The 25,196-nt window shown below is 52.7% G+C and overlaps 1 protein-coding gene across 5 annotated transcripts in view; it reads left to right on the top strand.

Moving 5' to 3' along the window:
• The window catches only part of UBR4 (ubiquitin protein ligase E3 component n-recognin 4), a 132,976-nt gene that overhangs the window by 105,974 nt on the left and 1,806 nt on the right, over positions 1–25,196 (top strand). For 3 of the 5 annotated variants that reach the window (XM_047082757.1, XM_047082759.1, XM_047082758.1), the window contains exons 88-105: positions 324–445; positions 1,334–1,531; positions 2,246–2,326; positions 4,474–4,561; positions 5,066–5,193; positions 6,203–6,310; positions 6,803–6,922; positions 7,656–7,846; positions 8,269–8,442; positions 8,810–8,909; positions 12,529–12,747; positions 13,622–13,735; positions 14,939–15,081; positions 15,502–15,627; positions 17,111–17,305; positions 20,107–20,331; positions 23,730–23,820; positions 24,510–24,672. In XM_047082757.1, coding sequence (XP_046938713.1) covers positions 324–445; positions 1,334–1,531; positions 2,246–2,326; positions 4,474–4,561; positions 5,066–5,193; positions 6,203–6,310; positions 6,803–6,922; positions 7,656–7,846; positions 8,269–8,442; positions 8,810–8,909; positions 12,529–12,747; positions 13,622–13,735; positions 14,939–15,081; positions 15,502–15,627; positions 17,111–17,305; positions 20,107–20,331; positions 23,730–23,820; positions 24,510–24,672 — 2,586 coding nt within the window. Of the gene's footprint in view, positions 1–323; positions 446–1,333; positions 1,532–2,245; positions 2,327–4,473; positions 4,562–5,065; positions 5,194–6,202; positions 6,311–6,802; positions 6,923–7,655; positions 7,847–8,268; positions 8,443–8,809; positions 8,910–12,528; positions 12,748–13,621; positions 13,736–13,819; positions 13,958–14,938; positions 15,082–15,501; positions 15,628–17,110; positions 17,306–20,106; positions 20,332–23,729; positions 23,821–24,509; positions 24,673–25,196 lie in introns of those variants that run through there. The other 2 variants (XM_047082760.1, XM_047082761.1) reach the window with 2 other exon arrangements.

The following is a 25,196-nucleotide window of genomic DNA, read 5'->3' on the forward strand; positions in this document are numbered from 1 at the left end:
GGCAAGAGGACATTAGTTGAATGACGCATAGTTCCTCTCCTTAAGGAGGTTATAATTCTGAGAGGAAGCAAGCCGTGTACACAGCCGATCCGGAAGCGCTGTGTTGACTTGGGTGCTGGGACTTTCAAATGCAGCGCGGTCTGAGCCTCGAAATCAGTCCGCCTCAGGTTTCCAGTTGTAGCATCGATGCTGTCACGTAGTGCGTTTAAAAATGTACCAGGAAGAAGGAACCTGTTGGTGACTGTACTTCATGGAAAGTTTCATGGTGGTTTTTACGTGCGAAGCTGTCTCCTAACTGACGTGGCCACTTTGATTTCTGGCAGGTACAGAATCAGAAACCAAGGCTTTCATGGCTGTGTGCATTGAGACAGCCAAGCGCTACAACCTGGATGACTACCGGACCCCCGTCTTCATCTTTGAGAGGCTCTGCAGCATCATTTATCCCGTAAGCAGGGCGTCTTCCCCTGCCTCTCGGGGTGTCCCTGCCGCCATCCCGCCGCTAAGCCTCTTGGTCATGGGCAGTCTCGCCAGCTGGGGGCAGTTGAGCCACATCTTAGAAAGCTCCACTGACAACACAGAAGCAGTCTCATGGTTTTCCTGCTTCTGATGGTGGGAAATCAGATGACCTTCCTTGGTCTTATTTCCTAGATTGAAGGTCTGGATCAGTCTCCTCAAGAACCGGGTCTGACCTCCCATTGCCCAAATCCTGTTGCTTACCAGTTCAGTATGCTGTGAAAGAAACAATGTTGAGCCAGAGCAAGAAGAAATGCTTGCTCTCTTCCCTGTTTTCAGGCCCATGTTTTTGTGCACACACACCTGAGTGCGTGTTTCCTTAGCCTAGCTGTCTGAGAGCATGATATGGTCCAGGGACCCCACCAGTATCATCAGTTAACGGTGAGAGGTCTTTGGGGTGGGCGCACCTGAGTGTTAGGTAATAGACCCTCCTCTTGACTCGGGGGTTCTCAGTGGCAGAGTCATCCAGCTCCAGATTGGTTAGTGTCGCTTGAGGTGAGCAGGGTGAGGAAGCCCCTCCCCTTGTTTCAATAACACAGCTTCGGTATGTTGCCTGTGTGCTTATTTTGGTAGACTTTCTCTCCTCCACCCTTGAGTTTCAGAGGAGATGGCTGACAGTGAAGGCTCTTTGAAGTATATTTGGAATCACCTCTGAGTTTCTTGTCGCTTATGTCTTAAAATGTGTAAGGGGCTGGATGAGCTTTCCCCAGAGTGTCCGTGGAGCCAGGTGGCACGTTCTAAATCTGAAAGTGCCTCTGCCGACCCTCTTAGGGTATCTGTATGCCATCCCTGCTGATGCGTCCTTGTCTCTGTCCTTTAGGAGGAGAATGAAGTCACTGAATTCTTTGTGACTCTGGAGAAGGACCCTCAACAAGAAGACTTCCTACAGGGCAGGATGCCCGGGAACCCATATAGCAGCAATGAGCCAGGCATTGGGCCACTTATGAGGGATATAAAGAACAAGATTTGCCAGGACTGTGACTTGGTGGCTCTGCTGGAGGACGACAGCGGGATGGAGGTAACGAGCTTAGGACATTGCTACCCTGGTGAAGAGCACGGGCTGGGGTCACATCCAGGTTCCTCCCTACTTAGTAGCTGGTTAGCCTTGGGCAGGTAGCTTGCTCCGGCTTCCTCATCTATAAATGGGGCCAGTGATTCCCACCTGCCTGCCTTACCTGGTGTTAAGGTTAATTACCTGTCCGGGGCTCTGTCCGATGTCTGGCATGCAGGAAGCGAATGGTTTGTGGCTATCGCTCGTCACCAAGTAGGATTCTGTTGTTCCCGATGCTCTGGCAGAGATTTCCCGGGGATTCCAAGTTAATTAAGTTCCTAAATACTGGCACGGTGGCCCCTGTGCAGATTTCTGGCCCTGTGTCTGATGCCTCCTGGCAGGCAGCCTCCAGGGTCCGGCCTTCTCATCTGAGGGGCGAAAAGCTTGTTGGGTAAGATGGAATAATTGCTTTTTCTGGCAAAACCTGAAAGGGAATCCTCAGCAGGGGTTTTTAACCTGGAGTCCATGGTTTGGGTTAAGGGTGTTTGTAGCTTCTGCAGTTGCGTCCCACGTTCTGTGTGTTGTGCACACACGTGCCGTTTTTTTAGAGAGGGAGAGTCTGTAGATCCAGGACGCAAAACCGATGAGTTATGAACCACTGCCGTGAAGTGCCCTTTGTTCTTGAAACGCACTCGCCTTGTAATTATTTGGAACAATAGCCTCATCTTCTCTTCTGTCCAGCTTCTAGTGAACAATAAGATCATCAGTTTGGATCTTCCTGTGGCCGAGGTTTACAAGAAGGTCTGGTGCACCACAAATGAGGTACGCGGCTTGTTTTCTTGCTTGGAGGTGGGGTTTCACTTTCCTGACTTGTGCAGACTGGTACCGGGAGGAACCGCTCATCGTCACTTACCTCGCTGTAAATAGCGCTCACACGGCCGTGCCTCCCTGTTCGTGGTTGTGGAGAAAACCAGTCGTCCTCCCGTTGAGGCCTCTGGCCAGAGGTGGAAGAGCTTCAGGAGAGGATGGGCATTCTTGGCCATGCAGCCGGCGAGGCAGCGCCAGAGGAGGCGTGCGGTGGGGAGTGTGCGCTGTCTCGTAACGCTCTGTGTGCGGCACCTCTGGACCGAGACGAAGCCTCTGCTTTCAGGGGCCTGCCCGCTCGGAGCATGGCCGCTGGCGCTGCCAAGGCGCGAGTGTGATTTCTGTGTTACTGGAGGGGAGACTGGGGTGCAAACAGCAGTTGTCCTTGAGGGGGGGGAGACGGAAGGAAAGGAAGCCTGGCGCTCTGGTCCTTGGGCCACCTCGGTGCTACTTGACCTCTCCTGAGAGTCTCAGATAATCCGCTTCCTCCTCCCTCCTCTTCTGCTCACCTCTCTCCCCTGTCCCTTCTTTTCCTCCTCCTCCATTTCTTTCCCTTTCCTTCCCGTCTTTTCATTAGGGGGACCTTCTAGTAAGCGAATCAAGGAAGTAATTGGAGTACAGCAAACTAGTTGCCCGTGAAGCACAGTGAACTCCTCTGGATTTAGGCCCAGATGTTTCTGGAGAGCTTCAGATGCTAAATTGGTAGCGTTGGCTAGTACATCTTGGCCTTCATTCTGTCACATGTTTTCGCTTCTCTCCTTTCTGTTCTGTGCCGGGAATCCTGGTCCGTGGGTACTGCTGCCCGTTGGCAGAGGGTCACACGGGAGATTGCCCCCCTTCAGCGCATCCCGTCGTTGGCACTTGAGCGTCAGAACAGAATGATACAGATTTAATCCGTGAGGCACACAAAAATTAAGATCAGGCTTCTGTGGCTGCCCTTGTAAATGGTGGTTTGGAACCCAAAGAGCATACACGGGCGTCTCCGCTTTTGAACCATGAGGCAGGATAGAGAGGAGGATCACTTGCCCTTCACAGTAGTGCCCAGCCCACTGAGGGCTTCTTCTGACAAAGCGCAGGCACCTTTTTTAACTCTACGCTCTTTTTCCCTGATAAACAGCCTGTCTCCTTAGCTACTGACTAGAGCCTGTTCTGTTTCCTAGGTCTCTTTCTGTTTCTGCCCTTGTTCTCTGGCCATTCTCTTTCTTAGTTCCCACTGGGCTTCCGTAGCTGGGAACACTTCTGCAACTGGCCTTTCTGGAAAGTTCTGTCCCACGAGGGTTTCTTGTCCTGAAGCTGAGCACGGGCTTAGAGGCAAGCAGTACTGTGGTGCTGGCTCGTCACCTTCATTTCGTGCAGTGTGACTTCAGAGCCCTGTTTCTTCTCTCCGAAATGAGAATAGTGTCGATGGTAGAATGCCTAACTTAGTACCCGGTATATAGTGACCTCTCACAATCCTCCAATTTAGTAAAGTGCTCTAATCTTCTAATTTGCAAAAGACTTACTTTTAATCATTCCATCAGGTTAGAGGTTTTAACTTGAGTAACTTTGGAAGAATCCTTTTCTTGCTATATTTATGTGAAGACCTCGGGATTGGCTTATGCTCTTGCTTTTGATTCCGGCCGGAGTCTTGAATCAAAGCTCTTTGATCTCACTGATCTCGTCTTACTTGTCCGGATTCTTTGAGTAGTGGTTCCCATTGGTTAGAGTTTGTGCTCCTGAAGGAAGCACAGCTGGGAATTAGGCTGCGCTTGTTATTGGATAACTTTGAAAAAGCTGCTTAACCTAGTTTAAGAGGATATCTGAAGTGCTTGATTAGCACAGAACTTAGCACAGAGTAAAGCATCGGTAGATGATAGCGATCCTGGTTGTTACATACGATTTCGAAGCAATTAAATGAGATTGTGGTTATGAAAGGCTCACACAACTGGTCTGTGGTAGACACTACATGAAATAAACCTCCTTTCCCCGATGTAAGTTGCAGCGCACGTGGATTCCAGATGTTGTGATTAGGACCTTGTAGAGAAACAGGAGCGAGGCCAGGTGTTGAGTCCCTTTCATTTCCTGGACCTGTTTACAAGCACCTTTCTCCCCATGTCCCTGCTCAGGGAGAGCCCATGAGGATCGTTTACCGCATGCGGGGGCTGTTGGGCGATGCCACCGAGGAGTTTATCGAGTCCTTGGACTCCACCACAGGTAGGCCCTTCCCACAGACACTGGTGCACATTGCATTAGAGGTCTGGGGCCAGGGAGTGGGTCACATCCTGGGATTTACGGGTGTTCTGGACACGCTCCCCTGTACCTCTGATCAGAATTGACGGGAGATTACTTCCCCAACTGAGAAAGAGTACACGTATCTATGGCCCAGTTCACACACCTCAGGGGTTTTAAAACAAGGCCAAACAAAACTTGGGAAATAAAGTGCAGTTGGCAACAAACTTGAGTTCAGATTGATTTTTAGTTTAGTTCCTCCCCTGCCCCCGATGGTGGTGGTGGTGCTTGTGTTTTCACATTCTTGAGTAAATAATTTTAATAGGCTTCAGTCTCATAGTTTCATATCCAGTATTGACCCCTTTCGTTGCTATGCTTTTGTCGGAGATAAGAGAAAGGGCACTGGCTGTCAGCCTGGAAGGGGATTATCTGTTTTATTTCCATCTGTATCTTTGCCTCCATTTCCGCTTGGCCTCCCTCCTCCCTCAGATGAAGAAGAAGATGAAGAAGAAGTGTATAAGATGGCTGGTGTCATGGCACAGTGTGGGGGCCTGGAGTGCATGCTCAACAGACTGGCAGGGATCAAAGACTTCAAGCAGGGACGCCACCTTCTAACTGTGAGTCGGGGCGGCAAGGTGGGACCGGTCCATTGTTTTGAGAGAGGCCCCTGTGGAGGGAAGCTTGCAGCCACTGTGCCGGCACGCGTAACCCTAGAGGGCGGCTTGGTGCCCTGGGCCAGTGCAAGCCAGTGGAGGGCCTGGCAGCTTCCCCGAGCTCTTGATTCTGGAAACTCCCCACTCCCCTGCTTCTTGGCTGTCCCCGAAGCCGCAGCGGTGATGGCAGCCTCCTACTGTGTCTTCTTTAGCCACTGTGGAACCAGTGCCTGTCTTTCCCTACAAAACTGCACTCGAGTCAATTACTCTTATTCTTGCTTTTTAAATTGATTTCATAGGGTAACCCTTTCGGGCTTTTTTGTAGGATTTGGTTCGGGAGTTCATCCAACCATCTCCTGAGGAGTAGAGGATCACAAATATTACTCTATTTATTATTTTCAGCTGCAGAGGAGATGAGAACACATATTACAGTATTTGTGTTCTACGTGACCTATGTGGAGAATTAGAATTGAAAAAGCAACTAAAAGTAATTAAAGTTTTAAAAACGTAAAAAACGAGCCATTTATGTCTTAATAAAAGAAGAAAACCCCACCTGTGTCTTAAGGAAAACTAAATAAACGACCTACATGGTTCTGAGTTCCCACAGGCCATGAGTTTTGGGATCTTTCTGGTTAGTATTTGTTAGATTCAGAGTTACAACCAGAATTTCCCTAAGACAACAGGGAATTCTACTAGGAATTGGTGTCATTGCCATTTTAAGAGATGGTAGAGATATGCTGAGGCCACGTGACCTACTGCTGGAGAACATTGCTATTCAAAATGCCAACCTGATCTGAGATCTTCCCCGCCTTGCCATGTCCCCTCAGGAAGCACTTTTCCTTACTGTCCCCTGTACTTCAGGAAGAGTACTTGCTGATTGTACATGACTGCTCTCAAACATTTCTGTCTTGTTCGTCCCCACATCTTACACTCTCAGATAGCCTCACAGGTTTTGACTGGCTTTTCTTGTTAGGTGCTCCTGAAATTGTTCAGTTACTGTGTGAAGGTGAAAGTCAACCGGCAGCAGCTGGTCAAGCTGGAAATGAACACCTTGAATGTCATGCTGGGTACCCTAAACCTGGTAAGGGGTATGGGCTGCAGAAGACAGAGTGGGCCTCAGAAGTCCTGGGTCGGGGAAGGAGCATCCGGGCTCAGATGAGAAGGGTTTGTGGCCTTTTCAAACTCTTCATCTGTCTGGCTGACTGGCCTGAGGCACGGATCATTCAAACCGTCCCTTGTCCTGCTGGCTCACCCCTGTGCTGCTGCCATGAAACGTGAGAACTTCCTTGTCTGTTTCCTGAATCCAGAGACAAGAGGAAGTTTATAAAACAGTCCAGACTACATACCCTAGAAAAGTAATGCCCTTGTCCTCGGGGCAGCCAAGATAGACATCTGGAATATCACAATTTCATTGTGTGCAAACATCCACACGCTTGTCCCCCCTCCCCCCACCCCCTGCCCTCGCGCACTGATATCTGGGAAGTAAGGCCATGAAGGCATTGGTGAGCAGCAGATCCCATCAGCACGAGTGGTTGTGGTGTTATCCCCAGACTGACTGGGTCTCCTCCTACAGGCCCTGGTAGCTGAGCAAGAAAGCAAGGACAGTGGCGGTGCGGCGGTGGCCGAGCAGGTGCTTAGTATCATGGAGATCATTCTGGATGAATCCAATGCTGAGCCCCTGAGTGAGGACAAGGTGCGTGGGGCCAGTCTGTCCATCTGCAGACGCTGGGAGCATATGCGGTCTCGTTACCAGCAGCAGGCTTGTTTGCGTCTAGCTGTGTCCAAAAATGGTTGAACCTGCTCAGGTCATAGAAATCACAAAGCAATGGTGACATGATGGCATTGAAGCCTGAAATCTGCGGATTTGGAGGAAACGAAGCTGCTGAGGGTATTCATTCACTCAGAAGCTCTCATTAATGGAATCCTAGCATGTTCCAGCTCATAGACAGGGGCCTTAGCCCAGCCTCTCATTGCCCAGTTGAGGGAACTCCAAGCGCGGAGAAGCTAAGTGAGCTATTCCGTGTTATGTAGTTGGCTGCTGGCAGAATCAGGCCGAGAACCCAGGTGTCCCAAGTCCCAGTTCAGCTTCTCTCTGTTGTGCCCTTGCCTTTCCCCATCCCTTTTGGTTTCCCCCATCCCTGTTGATACTCATGCTTTGGCTAGAGGTGGGACCAAGTGAGCAGCAGGCAGCCTGCGTTCCCTCGGGGGAGGGGAGATTGTGTTAGCGTTTTCGACCACGTGAGACTATTAATAGAGCCGCGCAGAAACTTAGAAACTAGTATCAAGTGAAACTCATACCCAGGAAGCGCCAAGACGGCTTTTCTAGCGCTGCTTCTGAGGGAAGTGGGTGACCTCTGGGGTTCAGATGTTGGCTGACCGAAGTCCTGACCCTGTTACCGGACCCTCCGTCCTCCTTCCCGCTGCAGGGCAACCTCCTCCTGACGGGCGACAAGGATCAGCTTGTGATGCTCTTGGACCAGATCAACAGCACCTTTGTTCGCTCCAACCCTAGCGTGCTCCAGGGTCTGCTTCGCATCATCCCATACCTGTCCTTTGGCGAGGTGGAGAAGATGCAGATCTTGGTGGAGCGCTTCAAGCCGTACTGCAGCTTTGACAAGTACGTGCTCGCATCTCGGCTACGGGAGGGTCCTCCCAACGCCCGGGCTTGTCCTGTGGCCTAGGGAAGACTCGTCTGAAGTTCTGTTAGGGTCATGCACGCCTGTCTGGCCTTTAAGGGGTCCATCGTAACTGGGGGCTCAGCGTACTGTTAAGTTGGCTAGGCAGAGACGGTAAAGAGGCTGGCGAGATGGGGCAGGGGTGTGACGGGAGGGAGAGAGTCACGGGTGCAAAAAGCGTGAAGACGCGAGAGAGCGTTGGGAGTGTGCGGCACACGGCGGGAAACGGGGACTGGCGGGAACTGGATCGGCATCCTCGTGTCGTACTTGACCCTGTACACTGTTGAAGGTCGTCAACCGAGGGAGCGCCACGGTGCACGTTTGTCGTTCCCTTCACCCCCTGAGGCTCTGCTCTCTCCCGCAGGTACGATGAAGACCACAGTGGCGACGATAAAGTCTTCCTGGACTGCTTCTGCAAGATCGCAGCCGGCATCAAGAGCAGCAGCAACGGGCATCAGCTGAAGGACCTGATTCTCCAGAAGGGAATCACCCAGAGTGCGCTGGACTATATGCAGAAACACATTCCCAGTGCCAAGAAGTAAGAATCGGCTCTGTCAAAGCGACTGCTTTCCTTCCCTCTTCTGGGTCCTTTTCTCCTTCATCGTTGTGGCTTAAAGCTTCACGTATTCCCCCCTTGGCCCTCCTCGGAGCCTCCCTCCTCTTTTGGAAACCCTCAGGGTGACCACTCTGCCACCGCACAGCCCTTCGGGGCTGGGGAACAGGTGGCAGCTTGTTGCTTTCTATTTGGAATAGTGCTTTTTGTCTGGCTGCCCGGCCGAGCTAGGTGATCCTCTGTGATTGTTGATGGCCCCCTTGAAGGGTCACAAGCCAGAACAGGTCAACAGCTGGTTTCCAGATAGGTTTTGCCCCTCTGGCCTGCTCATCTGCCTTCTTTTCCTTTGCAGTCTGGATGCTGACATCTGGAAAAAGTTCTTATCTCGCCCGGCCCTGCCATTTATCTTGAGGCTTCTTCGGGGGCTGGCTGTGCAGCACCCTGCCACCCAGGTGAGTGAGTGGCCAGCATGCTACTTAATTCTGGAGACAGGGCGTGTACGGTGCCTTCACCTCTTCTCATCTGCCGTGACTGCCTCGATTAGCCTCAGGGTGTGACTTCTCCTAGCACGGAAGAGCCCCAGAGTATGGGGGACTCGGAGGTTATCTCGTTCAGCTCTGTGTGTGTGGAGAGGCGTAAGGTCTACTTGTGCTCTCCTCATTCGACTCCTTACGTGGGGCTTTATTTTCTCGTGGGTCAGCGGAGCAGCAACCGGACGGAGGGTGTGGCTGGCCAGAGTTTAAAACAGTTTAATTTCTGGCTTTAGTCGTTTGGGTCTCTAGGGACATTTATAGTACCATCATCGCTGTTTTCTGTCCTGGTTCAGACAGCTAGAAACTTCGTTCTCAGAGAAGCCCACCATTCCAGTCTGCTGCTCATCCTTGATCTGTCCCCCCTGGGCTGGAATATCCGTTACCCCTCACAAATCCTGACTGGCCCAGACAGGTGGCCAGGCTGGAATTTTTCTAAATCAAGCTCTTCATTTTGAGGTAATTGTAGGTTTACGTGCAGTTGTTAAATAATACAGAGAAATACTACATACCCGTTTCTCGATGGTAACCTTTTACAAAACCACATAGAGTATCACAATCAGGATATTGACATTGATGGAGTCAGGATCCAGGGGAGGTTTGTCATCACAGGGATCCCTCTTGTTGCCCTTTGGGAGCTCTGTCCACCTCGCCACTGACCACTGGCCACTACTGATCTCTCCGTGGCTGTAGTTTTGTCACTTGCAGAGTGTTCTGTAAATGGCGTCAGACAGCATGTAACCTTTTGGGGTTGGCTTTTTTCACTCCGCATAATCTTCTGGGGGATTCCCAGGTTGTGTGTATTGATAGTCTGTTCCTTTTTATTGCTCGGTGGTGGTCCATGGTGTGTGGGTTCCCCAGGTTGCTTAACCGTTCATCCATTAAAGAACATCCGGGCTGTTTCCAGTTTGGGGATGTTACAAATAAAACTGCCGTAAACATTCACGTGCAGTTGTTTTGTGCGTGAGGAGAACTCTTCATTCCTCTGGGATAAACGCCTAGGCATACACTTGCTGGGTACATAGCTGCATATTTAGTTTCAGTAGAAACTGCTGAGCTGTTTTCTAGAGTGCTGCCCCCTTTTACATTCCCACCGGCAGTGCCTGAATGATCTTCCTCTGCATCCTCCTCACCACCCAGTGGTGACACTGGCTTTTAGTTGAGCCCCTCTGACAGGTGGACGGTGATAAGGTCCCTGTGATTTCAGTTTGCGCTTCCCTGATGGTTAGTGGTGCTGCGCGTCTTTCCATGTGCTTCGTCTGTGTGGCTTCAGCAGCCTGTCTGCTCGTATCTTTTGCCCATCTTTTAATTGGATGTTTTTAGTGTTGAGTTTTGAGCGTCCTCAAGGGCTGGGTTTTCCCGTGTATAGTGTTCTGCATTGAATGTCATTCCACGCTCTCATTTGGTGATCTGTCCTCATAGCTCATCCCAAAAGTAGGGTAGCTTGGCTACAGGAGAGATTCTTCCCTGTGTCTCACCCCGGTCTCAGTGGTTTCAGACTTTTGTTCAGTTCATTAGAGATGGTCATAATTAGCACATCTTTGTGGAGGTCATTCTTCTTACAAAGGAGTCTTCACGTATATTGGTTTCTCTGTTCCTATAACGTGTGTCTTCTATGTGGGTGAACCCAGGAGTGCGGCTGTGATGTGGCCAAGCTCAGGTCAGGTGGTTTCCAGGCTTCTTTGTAGTTACTAAGTCGAATTACTTTCTTTAGACTAAGGCTTAATCTAGTTAGGAACGTGGCATTCACACTTGAGGCCATTCTCTTCCTAGCAACACATTTTTTAAGCACCTGTTGTGTACCTGTGCTGTGCTAGACTGAGGTGACATTGGTAACCAAGGCGGTCATAGCCTGTGCCCTGGGAACTCACTGTCTGGTGGAAGATAGAGTCACATTCATGTTGATAGCTGAATAGTGACATAAGTGTAGTGTGAAAGGGGCCAAAGGAAAGAAAAAGCTTTTAGAAGAAAGTACGGCACCTGCCGAGGCTTAGAAGCCAAAGGATACTGGAATTGCACAGTGGGGGTGAGGCATGGCGCGAGCTGGTCCCGGTGCAGCATGGGTCCAGGGCGCATTCTCCAAAGAGAGGAGTGTGCGTTTTCTCCTGAGGGCCGTGCCCCCGGCCATGAATTGGCAGGAGAGGAGATGACAGACAGGAGAGACGATTGGCTTTTATCATACTCTAGGTAAGAGGTGATGACAGCTGAGCGGGCGCACCAGGTGGACAGCGGGTGGGTTCAGCAGCCGTCTGGGAGGCAGAGTGAATGGGATTTGGAGGTCAGTTGCCCGTGGCGGGTGAGGAAGCCGGACGAGTCAAGAACTCTGCTGTTTCTGGGTTGGGCGACAGGTGAGTGATGGTGTCCTTGAAGGAGGTGAAGAACCCAAGGAGGTTCGAAGTGAGGTGCGGCGGGGGCATTATGTCAGGCTACTGCTGTTGTGCGTCTGCTCGCCCGATTAGAGTGTAACCCTCAGAAGGCCGGGTCTTTGTTCCCCTAGCACGTAAAGCACTGCTTCACACACGGATGCACGCACGCAGGCGCACAGTTCACACCCAGCGTGCGGTCGGGGTACCTGTGCAGCAGTTCAGTAGGCAGCCACACCGTGGGCTCAGCATTCGGGAGCACGAGACGTGAGCTGACCTGTAGCTTTGCTGACGGGCCAGTTTGAAGCGTACCTGCTCTGAGGACAGGTTTATGAGCCCGTGGGTGATCCGGGTTGAGTGCTGAGCTTTCATTTCACGTTGCAGGTCGGTTCTGTTGTTTTCCACGTATCGTTAAATCCGTACAGTAGTGGTGGACATGGATGCACTTGTGCAGGGGGCGGGGGGCTGTGGGTGGCACGGCGCTCCTCCTCGGCTCACCTGGAGGGCTTTGTCGGGTCAGCCCTGCCTGCGTGTTCTGTCCTTCACCCGTGTTGACAGTGCAGTGTTGTGGTGCAGCGAATGCCGGCCTTCTCGAGCACGGGGGCTTCTCGGTCATATCTGTTCTCTAGACAAAGTGTCTTCTCATCCCCACTCCCACTCGGAGTCGCACCTTTCATACCCCTATGTTGAGGGAATCCTGGGCTCCCAGGTGTGGTGGACACGGGGCTTCTGGAGGAAGAACCGAACATAGTCGCTGTGAATGTCACGGCCTGCTCTGCCCTGTGGTCACTGAGTCCACTACCCAGGCCTCTGCAGGTGCTGCTTCTCTAGGGCATCTTACCCGAGCCCCTTTCTCTCTCCCAGTGCTGGCCGCTTTACGTCCAATTATCTGTGACAAAGTTTTAATCCTCACCACAACCCTGACGTTATCACCACTTTATAGGCCAGGGCACTGGAGCCAAAGAGCATAGTGCCTGGTCAGAGGTCAGCGGCAGGGCCAAACCCTCCTCCATTTGTCAGAATCTTTTGAAGCATGTGTTCGAAAGGTCTGATCGAAACTGAACAGATGACGTGAGTTTGCGTGCATTCTGCTGAATATTCTCAATCTGTCAGCTCCTGGAGAGCATGCTGATTTCACGTAATTGGAAGCATACATTTCTCTGGTCTCCACTTGGTAGGTTCTGATCGGAACGGACTCCATCACCAACCTACATAAACTGGAGCAGGTGTCCAGCGATGAGGGCATTGGGACCCTAGCAGAGAACCTGCTGGAGGCATTGCGGGAACACCCTGATGTAAACAAGAAGATCGATGCTGCCCGCAGGGAGACCCGCGCGGAGAAGAAGCGTATGGCCATGGCAATGAGGCAGAAGGCTCTGGGCACCCTGGGCATGACGGTAAAGCCACGTTCTGGGAGTCCCCACGTTCTTGTCCACACTGTTGGGGAAGAGGCAGCCATGCTTCGGGACAGAGCTGGGCTGGTGAGGAGAAGGAGGGAGCTAGGTGCACCTTCCTGACAACCCCTCAGAGGTGTGACTGTTGTCCCACTGCCCAGATGGGGCTCCAAGGTTAAATGACATAACGAGTTCACGGAAACCATGAGAACGGGGATGATCATTCCTGCTCCCAGGGGATTTACTGCTTGCCAGGCACTGTGCTTAGTTAGGCACCTTGCTTGTAAGGTTTTATTTAAGCCCTTGTGTGACACAGTGAGGCTGATCTTACCATACCCTTTCTCTGGTTGGAGTAACAGAGGCTGAGAAGCACAGGAAATAGGCCAACGCTCATGCTTAATGAGGGGTTGACGAGAGTTTGAACCCACGTCGGTTGGACATGATGGCCTGTGCTCTCCTTGCCCCGGGTCAGAAGCAGCATAGTCTTAGGAAAGCCTTCTCCGAACCAGCCAAGCTTGGGTGTCAGCAGTTTTAAAACTCCCATGGGAACCGTGAAGTGAATCCTAATGCGACAGCCCTTGGCAGCTGGGACTTGGGATTGCCAGCACGAAGAAAAGGGGCTTTTTTTGGTGGCAAGTGGCAGCTAGCCAGGCTTCCAGCTGGTTAGTCTCCTCTGCTTCAGTGGTTCCTGGAGGAAGAGAGTAGAAGAATCTGGGTCTTTACGCTCACTGGAAGCCACCTACAGAGGTTTCCTTTCTGTGACTTGTCCTTCCAGTGCCTGTGGAAGGGCAGCCCTGTTCCTGAGTGTCCCCAAGCTAGGTTGGGGGGCGGCGGGTGAAAATCCCCTTCTGACATGTCACTTGGGTTTCCCCTACAGACAAACGAGAAGGGCCAGGTCGTGACCAAGACGGCGCTCCTGAAGCAGATGGAGGAGCTAATTGAGGAGCCGGGTCTCACGTGCTGCATCTGCAGGGAGGGGTACAAGTTCCAGGTATAGCACTCGCCCTGGGCTGGGTGCGCAGCCTGGCCCCTTGCTCCGGTGGCGTCCTTCTCCCGCCGGCCTTTTTGTTCTTAGATGGGCCGAGGTTGAGGCGTGTCTCGGGGCCAGCTGCCTCTCTAAAGGGAGGAAGGCAGACTGATCTGAACACGAGGCTTCATCATCACTGCCACCACCCCCCCCCCCCGCCCCCGCCCAGCATCACCACCCGTTGGATTCTTTCTACATGCCAGTCCTTGTGCCCAGAGCTTTATGTAAACGGGTAATTCTGTTTTTAAACCTACAAAACAAAGCAAAACAAGGGTCACGTGGCAGAGCCAAAACTGTAGCCCATGCTTCTCTGACTCCAGACCTGGGGCTTTTATTTTTTTTTTTTAATTTTTTTTTTTTTCAACGTTTTTTTTTTTATTTATTTTTTTTGGGACAGAGAGAAACAGAGCATGAACGGGGGAGGGGCAGAGAGAGAGGGAGACACAGCATCGGAAACAGGCTCCAGGCTCCGAGCCATCAGCCCAGAGCCTGACGCGGGGCTCGAACTCACAGACCGCGAGATCGTGACCTGGCTGAAGTCAGACGCTTAACCGACTGCGCCACCCAGGCGCCCCTGGACCTGGGGCTTTTAAAAGCACATCGTGCTGCTTTTAAGCAGGATACCTGGGGAGAAGCTCAGGACCTCTATCCAACTAGATTTACGACGGACAGGAACAGGACAGCATGGGACCTGCTTGTTCCCCTAAAGGCCTACAAGGCGTCCTCTTCCCCTCCAGCTCGAGTGTCCTGCTGAGCGTCCACGCCACTGAAGGGCCACAAGCCTCGTAGGTCCTGCTGTGGCACAGGCTGCTGGGAACTGCTTGATAAGTTTTATAAAGCAGGGGACTTAGCAGGAAGGCACTTTATTCTTCCTTTTGAGATAAGTGAAGCAAAAAGGGAAGGATGTCAGTTTAGGCTTCTGTATTAGCCTTTCCGTCTGCACGGCATCTGCTTTATTTTGGTCGTTCCCCACATTTCTCATCTCACTGGGACCGTGCCCAGCCGAGTGCTTAGCCGAGAGACCAAGGTGCTGACCATCCCCCCTCCTTGAGTGCATTCCTTCCTGGGAGGGGAGGTCCTCGGCTCCCCTCTCTTCGGCTTCGCCTCCTCCTGGAGCCTGCCTTGGACTTCGCCTCACCGCTCCTCCTTTTCATGGTGTCTTTGCAGCCCACAAAAGTCCTGGGCATCTATACCTTCACCAAGCGGGTAGCCTTGGAAGAGATGGAGAATAAGCCCCGGAAACAGCAGGGCTACAGCACCGTGTCCCACTTCAACATCGTGCACTACGACTGCCACCTGGCTGCCGTCAGGTAGGCCCTAGCTCCTGCAGAGTGGCTCCTCAGCCAGGCCTGTGTCCCTTCAGAGCAGTGGACACCTTGCCCAAGGCCCTGTGCCGGGAGCGGGGAGGGTGCCGACCCTGAAGTTTTCATCTCCGGGGATTAGGGTGTCTGACGTCAAACCACACAGGCCAAGAGCCATTTGTGCCGTGTAATTAAGAAATCCATTTGGCATTTGGCCTAAGGCTGGAGAAAGCAACCTTGCTTCCCGGAAGCAGCAAAGCTGGCATTTACCATATTATGATACAAAGGGCTAATTCTCTCTGGAGTCAGGTGCACGGGCTAACTTCTTTCCCTAGTGTTAGCAAACTCTGCTCCACCCCCACGTGCCCAGGTGCCTGGTTGCCAAATCAGTTCCAGTGGTCACTTGTCCCTGCTCTTCTCCCAATCCAGGCTGGCTCGTGGCCGGGAAGAGTGGGAAAGCGCAGCCCTTCAGAACGCCAACACTAAGTGCAATGGTCTCCTTCCTGTCTGGGGGCCCCACGTCCCTGAATCAGCTTTTGCCACCTGCTTGGCAAGGTGAGTGTTGAGCAGTGTGAATGGTACGGAAGACAGGGTTCCCAGGAGATGGGGGAAAATCAGTGATCAGCTTGGCCCGAAGGCCTGTGACTGTCGTTGAGAACCCTGGTCCCTTCCTTTGAGTGCTGGCAGGGAAGCTATCTGGAACAGGGAGGAACTCGGCTGCAAGAAACCGGCACCCTCAGCATCTGCTGCACCACATGGAATTCCTAGTTAGTTGCTACCTCTTCTCCCTTGTTGATCTCAGGGCATAAGACACACCACCCTGACTTTGTCCTTAAAGCCAAAATTTCCCATATTTGTCTTCTGCAGTGTGTGCCTGTGAGATTTAAATAATGAAAATAGCTCAGTCCAGGGGGATTATCGGGCTCCTTTCAAGCCTCCCTTGTCCTAAAATCCAGACTAGAGTCACTAAGGCTTTGAGGAGGTCCTCGCTCTTGCTGCTGCTTGGTGGAGTGATGCCCCACCCCGAGTCCTATTGTAAAGCTGGGGGATGGAAAGGTACGTGGCAGTAATCAGGATGGGCAGCATATTAAAATGCCTACCACGTGCTCTTACACACATTCTCTGGTTGAGGAATTTGCTGAGGTCACATAGAGCCCAGGCTGATGGTAGCACGTATTGACGTAGAAAAATATCTTTCAGGGGCACCTGGGTGGCTCAGTAGGTTGAGCATCCGACTCTTGATTGCAGCTCAGGTCATCATCTCACGGTTCATGGTTCATGGGATTGAGCCCTGCATTGGGCTCCATGCTTACAGCATGGAGCCTGCTTGGGATTCTCTCTCCATCTCCCTCTGCCCCTCCTGCACTTGCGTACGCGTGCAAGCTCTCTCTGAAATACACGTTTCTTAAAATAGAAAAATACGGGGTGCCTGGGTGGCTCAGTTGGTTAAGCGTACGACTTCAGCTCAGGTCATGATCTCACAGTTCGTGGGTTCGAGCCCCGCATTGGGCTCTATGCTGACAGCTCAGAGCCTGGAGTCTGCTTCGGATGCCATGTTTCCCTCTCTCTCTCCTCCTATCCTGCTCATGCTCTGTCTCTCTCTCTCTCTCTCAAAAATAAACATTAAAAAAATATAGAAAAATACTTTTCATTTGGAGGTTAAAGAAGAAATTCTTATGAATAGATCACCTTGTAAGAATGAATACTTTCCACGTTTCTTCTTCTAAAGTGTGCTAGGTTTGGCTGTGATACGTTCTGTGACATTCGTCTCTCAGGAAATAGGGCCCCCAGAACTAGCGAGGTCTTCTCAAAGCTTGGAGGGCATCACATTCAGTCATAGCAGAAATGGAGTTGTCATCTGCTCCGGTCTTCCTACGGGCCACAGTTCATGTCCTCAGCCGTCCCCTTCGTTCCTCAATCTGCTTATGTGACCTTTGCAGCCATCGGGCCGGGCTGTGCCGAGGGGGCTCTCCCTTCCAAACTGGGCTTTCCCCGGGGAGCTCGCTTTGCTCACAGCGTTCATTCTGCTTCCCCGCAGGCACAACACTTACCTCCAGGAGTGTACGGGCCAGCGGGAGCCCACGTACCAGCTCAACATCCATGACATGAAGCTGCTCTTCCTGCGCTTTGCCATGGAGCAGTCGTTCAGCGCGGACACCGGCGGGGGCGGCCGGGAGAGCAACATCCACCTGATCCCCTACATCGTCCACACTGTGCTTTACGTCCTGAACACGTCAGTATCTCGCTCCCCGGTGGGCGTCTGGCCGGCCCGCCCTGTGCCCCTCTGCCCAGCAAGGTGTCAACTTTTCTCTGTCTGCCTGAGTTAGTTCCAGGGCAGATGGCTGGCCTCAGGTAGCCTTTACTGAAGCACGCGTGTTCTGCGGCTTTCCGGAGTCACACAGAATAAGGTGACTTCCTTTCCAGAACGGTTCCGTCTCCCCCGAGTGGGCAGTTGAAGGCTGTGTCCTTGGACTGACGCTCCGCCCAGAGGGGAACCAGGAACTGGGAGAGGCCAGCCCACCAGAGAACCTCCTTAGCTTCTACTACGATGTTGCCTCCACTACCCATAAGACTCGATGCTCTTCGGTGGGGAGGCCATGGATCAGAACCGCACATAGTCACTGTCAAGGGGACACAGGGTGTTACGGGGGAAGGTTTCACAACTGGGGGCTGCGGCAGAACCAAAGACCGTTTTCATAAATGGAAGACTGGACTTGGATCCTGGTTTCTCCCCCGGTGAGCAGTGCTTCTGTCACATTGAGGGTAGGAAGTGTCGAAGATTGGAAAAGTTGGCTGATAACCAGGAGGAGAGTGGGTTTGTATTTTTATCTGTGTGTACATCACGGAGCAGTTAGACTGATAGCTAAAAGTGTAATTTTAAAGAAGCAGTTAGGGTAGCAAATAGCATTCGTTCATACCAGCCCAGATGTTAAAAGCCAGTTAGAAGGTTTAGTAAACTTTGGCTCCTGGTTTGAACAGTTTTGTGCTTTTAGGCCCTGTTTTCCAACAAGAGTCTCCTAGCTGCTTCGGGCAGGGAACTGGCCAGCTGTTGAAAGACTGGGTACAGTCCGCCTAAGGCAGCTGCAGTCTGGGTTAGGCAACAGGACAGTCTGTCTCTTGTCCTTTCTGGCCTTCTGTCTTCACCAATGTTGTTTTCTCCTTCCCTCCCATTTCCCGGTGAGATAGAAGGCTGAGCTCCAGAGCGCAGGCCTCATCGTTAACAAGATGCACGGGCAGGTCTCTGTCAGGGCGTGACATCCTCTGCTAAACTGCTGAGACTCTCAGACACCCACATCATCGACGGCACAGATGTTCTCACTCTCCAGATCGCTGCAGGCCCCAGCAGTGCTAACTGCCGGTGTTTGTTTGTTCGGCCTTTGACAGAGCCGTTGGCTCTGCGGAGACCTGTCTCTTGGCAGCTGTGCGGCAGAGCGGACTGCCCCGCTCTCCGGCGGGGTGCGGGGTGCGTGGCGCCCAGAGAGGCAGCATGACTCGCCCGGCTGAAGAGCCAGTGACCACAGGTGTCCTGCGTTTCTCAGGGGCCACGTACTGGTAACTCAGGCTCAACCCCCTTGATCAGGGAGGGTGTTGGCTGTGTCACGGATGTGTCTTGGTCAGTTAGAGCCTCACGTGGAAGCTTTACGCAGAGGCACTGTTGCGCAGCCATAGACTGCTCCCCCAGCTGGTCGCTTCACCTTGGCATGAGCCTGGTCACATTTGTGTATACAGGCAAGTAGGTCATGCTGTGAGCCAGAGCAGAGTGGGGCAGGTCCTACGGTGGCAGAAAGCTTCTGACTCCCAGTTCTGGAAAGTCCAGTCGAGTACATCCATCTGTGCCATCCTTGTCCATTCTCAGCAGAAGGAAGCAAGGTGTCCTTGCACACGGCCCCCTTCTGCTTTCCCACAGTCCGGCATTTGCCGGTGCCGTCTGTAGGCCTGCTGGCTTGGACTGTCATGGCTTTTGGGGTTGTGTTTTGTTCTCCTCCACACCCCCTTCCCACCCCCCCACCTTGGGATAAGGACAGGGCGGTAGGTGCTCTTGGCATGAGAGCACCATCCAGGTGATAGGGTCAGGGATATGCGGTCAGGAAGGCCTCCAGTGAGGTCTCTGTGCCGCCCCAGTGCCGCTCACCGAAGCTCTGTGGTGCTGGGCAAGGGCCTTTGCGTGGATCAAGAACGTGGAGGGCCAGCTTGGTAGCCAGACTGCCAGGCCAGTGTTCAAAGCCTCATTCTTCCACTCCCCAGCATGCGATTGTGGGCAAGGTAGCTGTCTTCTCTGTTGTGTCCTCTTCTGTGAAATAGGTGTGGATCCGGTACCTGTGTCCTAGGGCCGTTGTCAGGATTAGGTGAGATGATCCATTCAGGCTCCCAGAGCAGTGCCTGGTAGTAAAGTTCAGGACCATGTGCCCACAGTTTAGGCAGGAGAGAGAACAGGAAGCAGTGCTTGCTCGGAGGCAGCTGTTCGAATGAAGGAGGAACACAGACATGTAAGGAAACCATGAGATACGGAGGGAGCAACACGGGAGCCAATGCAAACAGCCTAGCTCTGGGGACTACGTGGGGCAAGCGAGAACACAGGCTGGGTTGCAGAGTCAGGTTCTGAACACACATTGGCTCCCTCACTTACAGACTCACTGGCTTAGGGAAGGTCACTTCGCTTCTCTAGGCTTCAGATACCATGGTAAGAAGGTGCTAGCTGTCACCTTCCAGAGTCGTTCGGTCACTTTGTTGGTGGAGTGTTTGTGACCTTGTCCGCCATATGCAGGGGGCTCAAGAGCCAGTAGGTGTTTGGAATCGTGTCAGAGCTGAGCTAGGAGTTGATGGGGGCAGGGAAAGTGCCACCAAGTAGGGCTTAGAAGGGAAGAAGCAGTCCTTGGGGAGGGGGTAGGAGGGCTACTTAAGAGTGGGTAGCCATGTTTCGTGATCCAAGCGTTCAAAAGCTTAAAAGAAGACGAGATGTTGACCAAACCTCCTCTCCTCTTACCGCTGGTACCCTGCTTCTGCCCTGGTTTCATCGTGTCCCTTTTGTTCCAGAACCCGAGCAACTTCCCGAGAGGAGAAGAACCTCCAGGGCTTTCTGGAGCAGCCCAAGGAGAAGTGGGTGGAGAGTGCCTTTGAAGTGGACGGGCCCCACTATTTCACGGTCCTGGCCCTCCACATCCTGCCCCCCGAGAAGTGGAGAGCCACACGCGTGGAAATCCTGCGGAGGCTGCTGGTGACCTCTCAGGCCCGGGCAGTGGCTCCAGGGGGAGCCACCAGGTCAGTCTCTGCCTCAGGAAGTCCCGTCTTCTGGGCTGCCTGGTGCCTGGATTACATATTTCCCATTGTGTGTAAAAGCTGCTTTGCAGTGTGTGTGGTAAGTGAGGGCCTGCTCGTTTGACTCGGTCATTGACCCTGTCCCTTGTGGTGCCAAGAGTCTAGGTCCGATGGCCAGCAGGTGCCTTGGCCACCTGTGGGTCTCGTGTTCAGCCTCTGGAAAGGTGGAGTGAGGCTTGGGTCTGTGGAAGATTTCAGAGAAGCAGCCAGCCAGGCGCAGGGTGAGACTACTGGTGAGGAGGATGAGGGCCAGCAGGGAGCTGGGGCAGGTGACTGGGTTTTCCCAGTCTTGCTGGCCTGGCCATAAAGTGGGAAAACTTCCGCATGGCTGCACTGGGGATTTTCTTTTCTGACCATGAAAAGCTCATTATCTCTCTCCCTGGTCACATTCCTGTGCTGTCTGCCCCACGTTCCACGAGCCTTTCTTCTGTTTCTCCTGTTTGTGTGGACACGTCCCAAAGAAGGAACGATCTTTCAAGGAAGGAAGCGTCTTTGTTCTCATGACCTTGTGCTGTGATTTGGGTCAGATGGGCAGCATCTTGAGAAAAACAGCTGTAAACAACAAGAAGCCCTTTGAGATGACCACAGGGTTGCCACACGTTGCATGGACTCCACGGGACTCCTCTCTCTCGGCTCATGGTGGCCCATGTGCTGTGTCTGCCTCCCCTGGGCTTGAGAAGGGTGTGGGTTTGTCAGCTTGCTTCTGGCACTCTAGGGAAATCTTCACTTCTGGAAGATCTATTCTTGTCTGTCTGCCCTTGCTAGGATCCGAGGGAACATTTCCACATTTACAGGCTTTCAAGCCCCTGATAATGACAGACCAAGTGGGCACAGCCATGTGCCTGGATGGGCACCTGGTACCTGTTACCCCCACCAGCTCTGGTTTATCCGCGTTGCCAATCAAAGTCCCCTCCACCCTCAGAGAGACTAGGTCAGAGCTCTGCTATTGAGTCCTGCCAGTACTAGCTGCTCTGTGTAGAGTAGGAGGGGAGGAGTCTCATTCAAGTTCCCACCTAACCCATGCCCCCTTTCAGACGTATCACTGTCCTGTGTTTCCCAGAGTCCAGAGCATTCATGCTGAGCTAGCTGCTAGAAATCAGAAGTTCGATCTGGAAGGTAGCAGGTTGTTCGTAAGCCAGGCTCAGCCTGTCCCTGTGAGGGCGGCTGTCTGCTGGGCACTGGCCCTCGGTGGCAGCTGTGAGATTTGAACCCACAGGAGCCGTTTTGCTTTCAGTTAGGAGACCAGAATTCTCTGCTGTCCCAGGCAGTGGGGGAAAAGCCCATCTGTTCACAGCTCACTTAGGAAATCCAGTGTGAGCTGCCCTCACGGCTTGCCATTTTCTTTGTGGCAGTTTGCTCACCTTTATCAATTAGCCTTAAATAATTAAGTTGGGCAGGTCGCTCGATTCCTGCTTACCAAAGCACAGCAGCCACCGAGTCTGGCATGGGGTGGAGGCCTGAGTTGGAGCCCCTGAAACAGGCTGGGGGAGGTGCCGGGCGTGAGCCCCGTATTGGGACACTCTCCGAGGAGAGACTGTGCCGGAGGGACACTCAGAGGGCGTCGTTCTGGCGGTTGGGCGGTGTCCCTGGCAGCAGCAGGCTTTGTCCTGAGTCTGTGATGGGGTGGGAGGCAGTAGCCGATACAAAAATCTAGGAATTTGCACCGAGAGAAGTTGACCTCTTGTGCATGTTTTACATTCAGGAAGAAGGGTTCCTCTGCCAGGAACTTGTAAGTCGTTAGGCCTGGGACTTAGGCTTCCGTCCGAGCCCTATCTGGTGTCCTGTGGGCAGCAGGCAGAGTCACAGACGAGTGGGTGTCGCCCTTGCCCCCAGGTGGGCCTGGCGGCAGACCTCACTGTGGGCTGTCGAGTCCGCACGCAGGGCAGGTGGGAGACAGCGGGTGCCCTGGAGGATATGGGGGTGTAGGGAGGGAACGGGAAGAACATTGTAGCAAACAGAATTGTCTGACTTCATTTTGTTAATGAATTTACCTTTGCTGGGTGTACGTGTGGATGCCATCCCGGGCCCCACAGTTCCTTCTCTCTCTCTTTTTTTTAACGTATATTCATTTTGGAGAGACAGAACATGAGAGTGGGGAAGGGGCAGAGAGAGGGAGACACAGAATCCAAAGCAGGCTCCAGGCACTGAGCTGTCAGCACAGAGCCCGATGCGGGGCTCGAACTCACGAACCGCCAGATTATGACCTGAGCCAAAGTCAGTTGCTCAACTGACTGAGCCCCCCAAGCCCCCCTCACCCCCCGCCCCGCCACACAGTTCCTTGTCTTAAGGCCCATATGGGACGGTCTCACTTTATGATTCTTACCTACACACAGACACTTTAATACTCAATTTTAGTTCCCTTAGTTACGGACTTTGTTCTAGTGTGTTTTAAGACAGAATTTCTGTGACAAGGGTTCATCTAGCTTTTATTTACTGCAGATGTGAAGGCAGTTTGCAAACAAAACGTCTTGTAGATCTCGGATGGTAGAAACTGAATCCTATAGCAGAGGGGTGTCTGCTCTCTCTGCGTTTCATAGTGGCTTTACCACTGTGATCTAGTGTCCTCGCTCCTCAAGCCAGGAGTGCCTGCTGAGAGGGCAGAGGATGGTGTCCCAGACTGCCCTCGCTATTCCAAGAGCCCGCTGGCCTTGAATCCTGCGCTGAATTGTTAGGTTGGGTAGAGCTGGTCCTGGGCAGAGACCGGGACTGTGGCGGTGGCTCTGGGACAGCCCAGGATTTAGGAGGTGGTGGTTGCATCTTCCATCCTGGGTGTTACTGTTGCCCAGGGCCAGTTTTCCACCAGCTCGCCGTTTTGTTTTTTTTGTTTTTTTTGTTTTTTTTTTTTTTAACACAGCCCGTGGTTAACAAATCCCTGTGTTTGGCTGGTTTAGTCTGCTGACTGTATTTGTGGAAATGGCTCCCAGCGGGAATGTCAAGGCTGAGGTAGAGCCCTGTTTCCCCTTCATGTATGAGGTCCTGGCAAGTCTGAGAGCTCGTGTGGGGCTCAACAGAGCAGGGATGCGCGGGCCTCCCTGGCATCTCTTCATGGCAGTGGCCTCTGGTTGCCACGTTGCACATGGTGTTCCCCCTATTCTGATTCACCCCGATCCGGAAGAGAGTCAGTACTAAGGATGAGTATTTCATGGATTATTTTATAGTAAGTAAACCCCTGGGTCCAGGCTTCAGAAGTTCTTGCCCACAGCTGCTTTTTCCCGAGAAGATAGGCAAGTAGCTGACGTGGAGAGGTGCGTAGATTCCTGGATCCTTGACTTGCTCTGCTCCATCCTCGCGTGTATCCCTCCAGTGTCTTCACGGACATGCAATTTGATTTTCTTTTCCAGGCTGACCGACAAGGCAGTGAAGGACTACTCTGCTTATCGCTCTTCCCTTCTCTTTTGGGCCCTCGTCGATCTCATTTACAACATGTTTAAGGTAGGGAAGCCATCGGAAGCTCGACTGCCTTCTGCAAGAGTTTGAAATTTTTGTGCTGCTGGCTCTGACCCCACGCAGCAGCGGGGCGGCTGCTCCCCCTCTGGCCTCTGCTGGGAAGCGAGCTGCCTCCCCTGCGGAAGGATTTCCACCGTTGCTTAGACCCTTTCACCTGCGACGTCCGTTTGTAGCCCAGACCGCTCCTGTCACCTGGTCTCAGGCCTGCTGCAAACTCACTTCCCCAGGCAGACCTTCCCTCCTGAGTCACCCTCTGTTTGCCCTTGGCCCCTCCGTTTGGGTAAAGTCCGTTGCCTTGTGTGAGTGTGACCTACTCCAGCCTAGCTTCCAGTAGGGACACTGCTCTCTGCCTTGAGAGAGTCAGAGGGTTTGGGGATGGTTCCTTGTACAATCTGAATGAAGCATGGTGAGATCCCCTTTTCCTGGGGAAATGCAGATGTGACACCTGCAGGGAGGAGTAGCGGTCTCGACTTGTAGCCTGTAAGTGACACGGTGCATAATAAAGGGGCTGCAGGAGGAATGACACGAGACTTTGTTGTTCCTGGAACCAAAACACGTCCTCCAGGGGAACTTGGATGTAAACGGGAGGGCTGCTTTTTGGCATCGAGAAGGCCTGACTGACTCGAGGCATTAAGTAATCCACCCCCGGGCTTGTCTCCTGTCGGTTCTTGTAGAAGGTGCCTACCAGCAACACGGAGGGAGGCTGGTCCTGCTCTCTAGCGGAATACATCCGCCACAACGACATGCCCATCTACGAAGCTGCTGACAAAGCCCTGAAGACCTTCCAGGAGGAGTTCATGCCAGTGGAGACCTTCTCGGAGTTCCTCGATGCGGCTGGTCAGTGTCAGGATTTTCTCTCTCAAAAATCTTCTACGGCAAAACCCATGTCTGTCTTAGAGGGGCCGGTCTTAGCTTCCGTCTTCACAGCAGAAGGAACACAAGCAAGAACCAGCCTGTCGGTCACTGCCAAACGGTCTGGGAGAGATAAGTAAACACCAGGCCACTGGGAGCAGGAACAGCAGCTGGGACATGTGGGGACTTACTGCGTCCCATGCCCTGTGCTGCTCAGTGGGTACACGTGTTCGGGGTGGAACTGTGGTTACCCCCACTTCATAGGTGGGGTAACTGAGGCTGTGAAGACTAGAGGAGTTTCCGGTGGGGCATACCTGGAAAATTGGTAGAGCCTCTAAAAAAAAAAAAAAAAAGAACCTGAAAAACATGGGGCACCTGGTGGCTCATTCAGTTGGTTAAACGTCCAATCTCTGATCTCAGCTCAGGGCCTGATCCTGAGATCGAGACCTGATGTGTCAAGAAAACGTTCTCCCCAGATCCCACCATCAGGAGAAAGCCTCCACTAGTAT

Source organism: Lynx rufus, unplaced genomic scaffold (genome assembly GCF_022079265.1).
Source record: "Lynx rufus isolate CCGP_SWC_20201006 ecotype Redwood Valley unplaced genomic scaffold, mLynRuf1.p SCAF_2, whole genome shotgun sequence".
Lineage (NCBI taxonomy): Eukaryota > Metazoa > Chordata > Mammalia > Carnivora > Felidae > Lynx > Lynx rufus.